The sequence below is a fragment of the Lissotriton vulgaris genome, chromosome 11 (genome assembly GCF_964263255.1).
Source record: "Lissotriton vulgaris chromosome 11, aLisVul1.2, whole genome shotgun sequence".
NCBI classification, from domain to species: Eukaryota; Metazoa; Chordata; class Amphibia; order Caudata; family Salamandridae; genus Lissotriton; species Lissotriton vulgaris.
The window spans coordinates 208,883,038-208,895,665 of NC_141699.1; the positions used below are offsets into that span (position 1 = coordinate 208,883,038).

The window sequence follows — 12,628 nt, forward strand, 5'->3', positions numbered from 1 at the left end:
CGAGGAAGGAGCGGAACCATTGCAGCGCCTTGTGGTAAATAAATGTTTACCGTCGGAATTTCTATGCAGTAAAGTTCAATAAAATAACTCAATCGGAAATAAGAGGCAGAATCCGTGGTATCTGAGTTTATAAGGGGTTTATTCCATAAAATGGAATGGTTCGAACCAGGTATCATGTTCCTTTCACCATCAAGGATCAGGAAGGGATAGACAATACTTTATTGACAGAATACAATATTTATAGTAAATGCATATAATGGTGATGGATACAGAAGGCGTGACAGCTGAGAGAAACGAGATAAGAACACATGTGCGTAACAGAAAGGCGTGCACGAGGGCGTACACAGAGGTGTGTGCTAGAAATGTCACACGAAAGTGTCCCAAATGGGCGGATACATAGAGGAATCTTGCAGTGTCAGCAGAAATCTGTAGCAAGGATGCGCGCGCAGCAGCATGACGTGTGACTGACGTGAGGCTGGAGGGTGCAGGGGACTTGACATTTAACACTAGAGGAAAGAGACAGAAGTCTGGCATGTCAGATCGACTCGTTCCTAAATCATATCTGATATCTTGTGTTTGGGGAACTATATTATCTAGAAGAAAAAGTCTCTCGGGCAGAGGCTACTCTATACTGACTATTAATGCGTGCATATGTGACTACATGTCTGCGTGAAATGCGAGGGGCCATGGGCCTACCATGGTAACGGGAGCAATGAATTACTTGTATGGAGACAGAAAGGCCGGGCCCTTTGCTCTGCAGCCGGGGAATTGTTTATCTATTCTACTAGACTGGAATGTGTTTTCGAGGAGCTGTACTCGGCTATACTGATAACTTGAAGGCAAAATACTGTCTTTGGCAGGCAAGCAGGCCGAGCCGGGCATCGCTCGCCACGCAGGGAGTAGGACAGAGGTCAGGGATGTATCCCACATTGCAGCTTTCAGGAGACAGAAAGCAGAAAGGGCTCGATGGCAGAAATCAGGGCCTAGCTCTGCAGGGCTAGGAAAACGTGAAAGTGCACCATGAAAAGACGTTGGCAAGGCATACTTAGGAACTGAATTATTAATCCATTCATGGTGGATCTGAAAGAAGACATGTTAACGTTAGACGCAAATGTATTTGCGTCTTCATAGCTGGTCGAGGAGGGAAGTTACATGCACTTTAAGCTCGTACATGGAGACGGTGGGGTACACGTTAGGGGACATTTCATGACTATAAAAATCCAAATTACCTCATTCCCTCCTTGTCCCCTACGGACCCTTCATGATATATCGATCTTCATTAATCCATCTATCTGTTCATATAACATCATTTGCTCATCCTTTCTCAGGCGGGATGTAGAGCGTGAACTTGAACGGAGAATGCAGGCCGTGGCACACAAGCCACATATCGCAGGCCCACATTGAATGCAGAGACAACAACTGAATACTATGGCCAATATAATCCCTAGAAAAGAAAGTAACTTCCATCCCCAGGCTGTTATCGTACTCCAGAACCAACCGGACCAAGTCCAGGTGCCTGGATTCTGATGAATCTGATCAGCTATCTTATGAAGACGGGATATGGCTCTATATACTGATGGTGCATTTTCTGGAATGAAAACACAGCAACTCGATCCGATGACTCTACAAGCCCCGCCCCTATCGGCCAGGATGACATCAAGGACGAGACGATTTTGAAGAACAACAAGTCTTATAGCAGACTGTTCCTGCGTTAAGTTACCTAGGGCGGAAGTAGTTTCGTTCACTACTGCTTCAAGTGTTCTGGTCAATTTTCGTATCAATTTACTATTAGAGACAGGTCCTAAAAAGAAAAAGAATCCTCTATTGAAATCTGTATATTGTTCCCATGCTGTTTCAGTCTGATCGACAATTGGGAGTTCTCTCTTGTGTCTAGATTGTATAAGCTGAGGATTTCTATGGTAATCAGGAGGAGCTAGGAAAACAGGGGGCAGTAGGAATGCAATGTAACAGGTACCATCCCAATCTAGAGGTAAACGTATGTATGCGGTATGACCACAAACGAAATAGGAATGACGGGAAGCTTTGAATGTGGACTTGCCCTTATCACTGAATTCGATCACAGTAGTACATTCACTATGACCTAAATGGATTGAACCATTCTTTCTGACACATAATTCGCCTTTAACGGGTAACACTGACATAGAGGGCAAGTCTGGTTCGGTTTCAGACTGGACATTCAGAATCATGAGGTTAAGTGTATAATTACCTAATCCATATACTTCGTTTTCTAGATCGGTACCTGTCCTTTGTGGGAGACCCTCCTTGTCTGGGAAACATGCTCGATGCATGACTGTGTTCAGATTTCCCCATACCCAATTGCCTTGGTAAACTATGGAATCAGTGTCTACAGAATTAATTAAGCTGAACCAGGCACCACAGGAACCATTATGTGTAAACGGGTACGGGAAGAGGGGCAGAGCTCCCTTGTATTTCTGATAGGGAGGGAGTCGGCCACATATCCAACAATTTGTAGCATTGCTGGTCTGATGGGAATGGTGTAACATACTGATAAATGTATTGTTGCCAGCGCAAGTCTGTAAGACACTTCATGTGGAGGCAGTTCACTGAACGTGTGCTCTGCAGTGTTATTAGGAGTAGAGTGTGCAATAGGGAAGAACATATGCAATAATACACTAATGCCAATAACCATAAGACTCAGAAAAAACATAATCAATAACGTAATGATAAAATAACTCCGGAGAGATTTACAATGTTTCTGTTTCTTGATCTGTTTCTGTCTATCTCTCTCTCTATTGGGGTCTAACTTGTACATGTCAGGAACCTGTCTAACCGCTTCACCTAGGGGAGGACTTAAACAATTAAACTGTCTGACTTGCTAGACCTTAATTTCATGCGAAATTCGTGAGAAGGAGTTTTTTCTACCAGGGGGAGTTTAGTATCAGTCTCTGAAACGGGGCCGGGCTGGGAGTCTGGCTCTGGCGGCAGTCCATGATATTTTTTTATATGACTCGAGTGGAGCCAGCCCTTGCGGCCCTCCACCTTCACTGCTGTCCTTGTGGTTAGTAAAACAAGCTTCGGCTCCTGCCAGCGGGGCTCCAGCGGACTCCTCCTGTCGAAGTTCCTCACAAAGACGAGGTCCCCCGGAACAATCTCGTGTGGCTTCACCTCGGTGTTGTCGGGAAAGGCTGCAGCCACCTGTGAACGACATGATTGTAGTGCAGACATCAAGGAAGCAAGGTAATCTGTCAGCATATTACAGTCAACATCGGTTATTTTACGAGGCAGAGGCGTCCCCCACATATTTGGTGGCCTACCAAAGACCACCTCGTACGGGGATAGCCCTGTTCTAGAGTGTGCAACCATTCTCATGTAAAACAATGCAACTGGCAAGGCGACTATCCAGTCTACCCCTTTCTCGACACAAATCTTAGCAAGACGTGTTTTTAGTGTCTGATTGTGGCGTTCCACGAGACCTGCTGCCTCGGGATGTCGGACGCAGTGGAATTTCCACTGATATCCTAGCAGGAGTGATACCTGCTTCATAAGCTCGGACGAGAATGGCTGACCATTATCTGAATACACGGCACGAGGCAAACCGTATCATGGGAAAAATTCACGAACCAACTGTTTGGCAGTGGTCGGAGCAGTGTAATCTGGGACTGGATATGCTTCTGTCCAACGGGAAAGTGCACATACAACTACGAGGACATATTTGAATCCTCGACATCGTTCCATCTGGATATAATCCATCTGGAGGACTTCAAAAGGGTGATCGGGAGGATTGAATCCACCTTGCTCTACAGGAATACTTTTGCCTGGATTGAACTGACAACAGATCATGCAAGTACGCACTTTCTGTTTTGCTGCTGCTCGTAAATGTTTGTTGTACCAGAGATTCTGTAAACTGTCTAACATGGCTTTCTCTCCTAAGTGTGCTGGACTGTGTGCGGTATTAATCATAACTTGAACCATCGAGTCGGGGAGAAACCATGTGGCTTTTCCCTTCGTCATCCATCCCTGATCTGTCTGGATCCCTCCTAGTTCAGTCCATTTCTTTATTTCGTCTGGAGTAGCATGTGTCTGTATGTCAATTACATCTAGTGCGGGATCCTTAACTGTCATGCAATGTGTTGGTGTCGGAACTATTGTCTTTGTCATATCAGCTGCATGTGTGTGTGTCAGAGCTGTGTGTTTCGCAGTTCGATCGGCCAGGTCGTTACCCTGGGAAATAGTATCTGTAACTTTAATATGTGCTTTGCACTTCATGATAGCTATGGCTGATGGCAAATGTATTGCTTCCAATAATTCTTGAATGAGGGGACCATGTTGGATTTTGGCTCCGTGGGAGGTCAAGAAACCTCTTTCCTGCCAGAGTACGCCGAAGTCGTGTACGACTCCAAATGCATAACGTGAATCTGTGTATATGTTGACATTCCTGTTCTTGGCTACTATACAGGCTCGAGTCAGAGCAATGAGCTCTGCAGCTTGAGCAGACAGTGTATCAATACGGTGTGTTTCTTTGACTTCAGTTTCAGTGGTCACTGCATATGCGGCCACTAATTCTCCTGTGCCTGTTCTCATACATGAACCATCCACGTAAAGTGTCAGGTCTGGGTTGGTCAGTGCAACGTCTGTCAAGTCTCGTTGGGGCTTTGTTACTGCGTTAATGATCTCTATACAGTCATGTGTAGCTAGATCTGTTATGTTCGAGGGTAACAGTGTGGCAGGATTAAGTATATTGCAGCGTCTGATTTCTATGTGTGGTTGAAACAATGTCAATTCATAACCTGTCAGTCGTGCTATAGTTAAGTGTTGAGTCTGTGTTCTGTTTAAAAGAACTTCCACAGAGTGTGGAACTTGCACTGTCAGGGGATGTCCTAACACTATGGAATCGCTTTGTCTGATTGCTAGGGCTGTCGCTGCAACTGATTTTAAGCACGCAGGCAGGGCCTGGGCTACTGGATCTAATGTACTCGAAAAATAAGCACACGGCTTATGTGAACCTGCTTGGTCTTGTGTGAGGACAGATAATGCTGTGCCATCACGTTCTGTAACGAAAAGTGTAAAAGGTTTGCTGTAACATGGTGTTGCTAAAACTGGTGCTTGAAATAATGCTTTCTTTAATTCATCAAAAGCCTGTGTGTGTTCCTGAGTCCAAGGGAGGACAGTCGAAGTCGCTGCCTCCTGTGTTGTCAACTGTATGAGTGGCTTGGCTAGAAATGCGTACTGGGGAATCCATTGTCTGCAGTAAGAGGTGAGGCCAAGAAAGGCCCGCACTTCCTTTTGTGTCTTAGGTTGCGGTAAGTGTGCAATTAACTCAATGCGGTCAGGTGTTAGCTGTCTTCCCCTCTTTTTTTTTTTTTTTTAATTTTTTTATTGATAAAAATGGTACATAAATGGACAAATTTCAACAATTATTACATACATGATAAGAATTTGATAAATATTTGATATATTTACATACATTTTTAATTACATCTTATTAGCGGGAACGAGAAAAATAGATAGATAAATAGGGTTAGAAATCAGTTTCAATTAATTGGAGACGAACAAAAATTTTGTCCATTTCTATCTGTTCTCCAATTAGTTACAGGAGCCCATAAGCGTATACCCTCCTCACGCTTCCTCATGCCTTTATATTCATAGAGGCAGGATTCTATGTTATGAATTCCTAGAAATCTCGAGAGCCACATCTGAAAGGATGGGGGGTTCGTATCTTTCCACGCCGCAGAAATTAAGATTCTAAGTACAGCAACAGATAAAAATATTAGATCTCTTTCAGCCTCGCCTAAACCCAACTTAGAGTCTGTACCCAGTAAAATTAAGGTAGGGGATAGGTCGATGGACTGACCTAGCAGCCCCTCCATAAATTTCATTATTTCTTTTTTAACATTTTCCAACTGTTTACATGAAGAAAACATATGTACAATGTCTGCCCCTCTTGGACAGCAAGTGCCCAAGGTACACCACTTGCTGAACACAGAATTGTAACTTTGAAGGGGACACCTTGTGTCCCTTGTCCGCCAAAAAATGCAAAACCGTCAGTGATGCATGTTCACATTCAGGTTCGCTACGGGCGGTGATCAACAGATCATCGACGTACTGGAGTAGGGCAGTGTTAACTGGCATGTGAATACTGTCAAGTTGCCTTTTTAATGCTTGGCTGTAGATGCTGGGGCTTTCTGTGAATCCTTGAGGTGCGCGTGCAAATTTGAAGCTACGGCCATTTAAACAGAATCCGAAAAGGTATTGGCTTTCCGGATCAATGGGGACACTGAAGAAGGCGTTCTTGAGGTCAATTACAGTAAAGAACGTCGCCTCTGAATCAATAGCAGTAAATAAGGATGAGATGTCGGGGACCACAGGATACTGTGGCACAATACATTTATTTAATTCTCGTAAATCGATCACCAACCGATAAACTGGTGGTGCATTTGGGTCAGTACGTTTAAGAATCGGAATGATAGGGGAATTACATAGATTGGAGTCGGTTTCTACAACCACTCCCTGTGCAATGAGCTCTTCAATGATTTCCAGCAAAGCCACTACAGCATCGGGTGGTAACTTGTATTGTCGGATTCGGGGCAGTACAACTCCTGGCTTGAGTGTAACTCGGTATGGTGTAATGTGCATACAACCTACATCAGTTGGGCCTTTCGCCCACAAATGTTCTGGTACATTTTTCAATCTGACATCAAAATCTCGTAATACATAGTGACCCTTAAAGTCACGCAAAAACAGTCTAACTCCTTCCGGAGAACAACATATTACAGCTCCTAGAGCTTTCAGTGTCTTGATACCTAACAAGTTTTCTGGACATGACTTCGTGAGCAATAAGTCTGTAGTGCGTGATAATGGACCAACTGCTAGGGGAACAGGTTTCGATACTTCATTAACAATGGGCTGTCCTGAAAATCCAAGGGAAACATTCTGTGAGCCTGAGAGGGGTGCCCCTGGTACCTCGTCGTGACTTATTGTTGTTCGACTTGCCCCTGTGTCAATCAAAAACTTTCTGTCTTTTCCTAATACTTGACTATGTACATAAGGACCCTCTTGATCTACAGGAACTTCAATGAGAGGCAAGCCAACCTCCCTCTCTAGGCTGTTTCATGAGTATCGCTGATAGTCGGGGTAATCAGATTGGGCATACTGGTACATCTGCTGTGAAACTTGCTGTGTCGCGGCAATGGGCTGTGGATGTGGTACCGCTACTGTCTGTACTGTCTGTTGTGGAGCAGGCATAGGCTGCACGTTCTGTGGAATATGTTGCTGAACCTGGTGTTGGACCTGGTCCTGTCTAGGCTGACGTGGTCTCTCTTTAGTTTTACCTGTTGCTATATTGTGTTTCAGAACTGTACATTCATTCACATAGTGACCTGGCTGTTTACAATAGTTGCATGTCCCTTTAACGGGAGCCGCCGTATTATTAGACTGTGTCATACCCCTTTTCTGACCGTCAGCTGGAACTGACTGAGCAACTAACATTTTCATTTTCGTATCTTTCATACGTCTCTGTTCGTGATCTTGTTCTTCCCTAATTCGATTCTGGTGGTACTGTAACATTTGTAACATTTGGGAAGGCGTATTTGCTTGCCATGTACTTTCTACTTTCAAAACACGGTTCTTAACTTGAGGCAGGGAATTCTCGACTAATTTTGATACAAAGAGGTGTGGGTATGACTCGCTACTTGTTTTCAGGCCACTGTTAATAATAAAACATTTCTCGAATCTGGAATAAAAATCACTAGTATCTTCATCGTGTTTCTGTTTACAGGCTGAGATTGCGTCCCAGTCTTCCTTTTTAGTTGTTAATAGTCTAGGCAAAACCTGTACTAATAAACTCGGTAATGCTTTAGCTTTTTCCCCAAGGCCTAAACCTGCGGTACGACCATTTTCTTCGACTTCTAATGCAGCCCAATCGATCTTTGTGTCTCCCACCTCCCATTCTTTCTCCTTTAGTTTCTCGTAAATTCCAGCAGGTAACAGTACTTTTAACATTTTCATAATATCTGTATACGTGTAATCGCCCATGAGTAACATATCTTTAATCTCTCGGTGAAAACCTGCAGGGTCTTTATCATGACTGGGCACTATTTTCTTCATTTCCAATAATTCCATTTTAGTGATGGGTGTATATACGAATACACGTTCTAGTGTGTTATCGTCTTTTCTGACCGGATGTACTTCCCGTAGGGGATTCTGTCGGTCAAAGTAAAACATTTTTCTTTCTAAGGGTGGTGGAGCTGACATAAACTGGGGTTTCAGAAAAGCGCTATATTTATGTCTATGTTCTAGAATTTCTTTAATCAAATCAGTACCTAGGCCTCTCCATCTATTAGAGAGCAGTTCTACTAGTATATCCGATAAGGGACCTGGATCAGAGTGTTGGCTTTTAAACAACGTAATGAGATGTTGAATCATGTATATACCAGCTAATTTTTGTTCATCAGGGGAAAGGTTCAAAAACGTCTGTGCTACTTCATCATCCTTATATGTACTGGAATTGTTAGCCCATTGTACTGCGGACCGGGCTAGTTCTTGCTCATCCATGGAATTGAGTACATGGTACCCCATTCGATCTTGAAGTATTTTATCGGTTGCCTGAAACATATGTTCAGGAGAACTCGGATCTGATATGGCAGAGAGGAAAAGTCTTTTGCTTTCTGGACGTATTGTTTTCTTAAGGTATTTTCCCTTACCTACATATGCTATTGTCCCTTTATCTGACTGTTGCGAAGTTTCTGCTAGATCCTCTGTTTCCTCCTCCTCTTGCGAGGAAGTTGGATCGTCTAATTCAAGATCTTCGTCAGGTGCTCGCTCGGCATGTATATCTATTATTTCTTTGCGGATTTTTTTAACCATATGATGTACTTGTTTCTCCCTATCATGTTTACCCTCCGACATATTCTGGCTCCATCTAATCAGTCTATCCATCTCACTTTGCGGGAAGCCTGCCTGATCTTGTTCTCTTATTAAACAATTAACCAAAAATCGCATTATTAAACCTTTAGTCTCAACTTTCTGACGTGACATGGCTTCAGCAACAGACTCCGGCCCTTCTCCTGTTCTAATAAAATAATACAATTTGTCTAGATGTTCTGGCATTCCTGGTAGTAGCATCAAATAGTCTGTAACGCGTCTCAAACGGATAGACGCTAATAACATGGGGCCTGACGTACCAGGCACTGAGTCATATCTGCAGTCTGTAAGTTCTCTTCTAAGTAGTTCGGCCGGAACGCCTTTCGGTGTCCGCGCCTTTGCTAAATCTCTCATTGTAACTCGGTGTATCTGTGGGGGTGTTTGATAACCTCCTGTAGCACCTCCTGAACCGGAGGCTTGAGCATAACCTGGCGGTACTTGCTGTAGCTGGGTTGGGTCCTGGACCACGCCAGTCCCAAAAGGATTTAATGGATGCAGTTGTTGGGTGCCAGGGGGGGCAACGGGAATGGGTGCGGGTAACGGAGCTAGAAGGATCTGCTGTTGCGGACCTGGGGGCGGATGATCATGGGGTAGGAGGCCGTCAGCAGGTGCAGGTGGTACGGGTACATGGGCAGGTGCAGTAGTATATGTAGGAGCTACATCGTCTAAATAGGAAGAAATAAAAATGTCTGCTGCGGTCTTGTGACGTAATTTAGTCGGAACCAATGGAGGGGGCAGATCTTTTGGTATTTCCGGAGTGGCCTTAGGTAAACCCTCGGCCAAAAGAGGATACATACCATTCACAAGAGTGTTTCGTTGTCGGTCTACTTGCTCTGCTTTAACTCGTATCCCTTCCTCAACTAGTACGTTTTCTCGGGCTTTGTCTGAATCTTCTCTATGTTTCTCTGCTTTCCTGAATTCTTTCTCTGTACGTCTATGAGATTCTTTACGCCACAATTCTATGGCGTCTTTCCGAGATTGTCTGGCCTTCTTTTTCCATAGCACTTCTTCTACTCTCATGATGCAATCTGCATCCCATGTCCCTGTAACGGGCCATCTATATTTCTCGTCTAGGTTCTTAGTATAATCGGCCCATAAATCTAGATATAAGATGGCATCTAAGCCATGCTTATGGTACATAAAATTTCCGGGAGTGTCCCTAGGTGGGACAGGAATCGCTTCCTCTAGTATCCCTTTTCTAGTTCCTATCTGTCTTAATTTGGAAAACAATGGCATCTTGATATTTGGTACTTGACACTTACTTGAACCTGAACACACTTTTGACACAGAAACACGGTAATGTATATCAAAACAGTCACTCACACCACGACATTAATCACATAGAAACATTTTGAACACATATTAACTATGCTTGAATTCTATGATGAAAACAAAAATCGAACCGTTGAAGACACGAATACTTGATATACTGCTAAACAGTACAGATACACTGCTAAAACAGTGCAGACCGGGTCTGTGTACCCAAACCCGTCTTGACCGGATACATAGTAATGCACCCGTCTAGATGCGTCCCCAGCAACGGTACTCACCGGGAAGCACTGAACGGAAGGCCTCGGAAAACTCGTCTGGACTGGACAGGACTGGACTCGACTCGACTCGTGACGTCACAGGCACGTCGGAACTGGTGGGCCTCTAGACACCTCGGATCTTGCTCTCTTGGCTGGGCTCTGGTCGGGATCCTCCGCACTCCTCACCGCCTCGTCTGGGTGTCGATCGCAGTCTCAGTCACCTCCGTTGGCCAGAGGGAGATACAGGAAATCCTGCGGGTACGCGTAATTGTCCGTCTCGGCTGTGGCAGGGGGCTAGGCCTGCAACGCACCGCCGGCGCGTAAGGTGGGGGAGGGGTCCCTATTCGGGCGCCAAATTAATGTGGTAAATAAATGTTTACCGTCGGAATTTCTATGCAGTAAAGTTCAATAAAATAACTCAATCGGAAATAAGAGGCAGAATCCGTGGTATCTGAGTTTATAAGGGGTTTATTCCATAAAATGGAATGGTTCGAACCAGGTATCATGTTCCTTTCACCATCAAGGATCAGGAAGGGATAGACAATACTTTATTGACAGAATACAATATTTATAGTAAATGCATATAATGGTGATGGATACAGAAGGCGTGACAGCTGAGAGAAACGAGATAAGAACACATGTGCGTAACAGAAAGGCGTGCACGAGGGCGTACACAGAGGTGTGTGCTAGAAATGTCACACGAAAGTGTCCCAAATGGGCGGATACATAGAGGAATCTTGCAGTGTCAGCAGAAATCTGTAGCAAGGATGCGCGCGCAGCAGCATGACGTGTGACTGACGTGAGGCTGGAGGGTGCAGGGGACTTGACATTTAACACTAGAGGAAAGAGACAGAAGTCTGGCATGTCAGATCGACTCGTTCCTAAATCATATCTGATATATTGTGTTTGGGGAACTATATTATCTAGAAGGAAAAGTCTCTCGGGCAGAGGCTACTCTATACTGACTATTAATGCGTGCATATGTGACTACATGTCTGCGTGAAATGCGAGGGGCCATGGGCCTACCATGGTAACGGGAGCAATGAATTACTTGTATGGAGATAGAAAGGCCGGGCCCTTTGCTCTGCAGCCGGGGAATTGTTTATCTATTCTACTAGACTGGAATGTGTTTTCGAGGAGCTGTACTCGGCTATACTGATAACTTGAAGGCAAAATACTGTCTTTGGCAGGCAAGCAGGCCGAGCCGGGCACCGCTCGCCACGCAGGGAGTAGGACAGAGGTCAGGGATGTATCCCACGTTGCAGCTTTCAGGAGACAGAAAGCAGAAAGGGCTCAATGGCAGAAATCAGGGCCTAGCTCTGCAGGGCTAGGAAAACGTGAAAGTGCACCATGAAAAGACGTTGGCAAGGCATACTTAGGAACTGAATTATTAATCCATTCATGGTGGATCTGAAAGAAGACATGTTAACGTTAGACGCAAATGTATTTGCGTCTTCATAGCTGGTCGAGGAGGGAAGTTATATGCACTTTAAGCTCGTACATGGAGACGGTGGGGTACACGTTAGGGGACATTTCATGACTATAAAAATCCAAATTACCTCAGCCTGACCACCGACACCAATCTCCTCAAGCCGATGCAGGAGGATGCTGTGAGATACCGTGTCAAAGGCGGCGCTGAGATCTAATAATATCAGCGCCGCCGTTTGCCCAGCGTCCAACCTCGCACGGAGATGTTCCACCATCACAAGGAGAGCGGTCTCCGTGCTGTGCCCAGCACGGAAGCCAGCACGTCTCAGCCCCAAGGAAAAGCCCATTTCCTGGCATCAAGCTGTTATCATTTTTTAAAGTAGCCGTTGCTGTCATGACAAGGAAAAGCCCATTTCTTTTGCGATGTAATGGCATTTTAACATCGCATGCGTTGTAATTGCATGCGATGTTAATGCCATCGCGCCGTTGTAGCATGCGGGCTAAACACAACCTACATCACTCACAGGTTTAGCTGGCAGATTGCAAAAGTCACAAAATTCACTTGGTCCAGGGCTGATCCTCATATGGAAGGACATCTGTGGTTAAATCCAGCACATATCATCAGTAAGTTGCAATAAGCTTTAAAAGCCAAAATAATCGGCGAATGTATGCTATAAAAAAAAATACCAAATTACAAAGTGCAGGTCTGTATGAAGGTAATATGAGATTAGACTGTATTTTTGAGGTTGTTGTTATGCAACTCATGTCTG

General features: G+C 44.6%; 1 protein-coding gene across 1 annotated transcript; it reads right to left on the minus strand.

The window, feature by feature from the left end:
• Positions 1-1,914: 1,914 nt before the first annotated feature.
• Positions 1,915-7,919, minus strand: LOC147679532 (protein NYNRIN-like). The gene is made up of 2 exons (XM_086944724.1): positions 5,910-7,919; positions 1,915-5,319 (listed from the first exon to the last, which is right to left on the minus strand). Exon 2 carries the CDS (start codon positions 4,561-4,563, stop codon positions 3,583-3,585), a length of 981 nt encoding a protein of 326 aa, XP_086800850.1. The 5' UTR covers positions 4,564-5,319; positions 5,910-7,919; the 3' UTR covers positions 1,915-3,582.
• Positions 7,920-12,628: the final 4,709 nt, after the last annotated feature.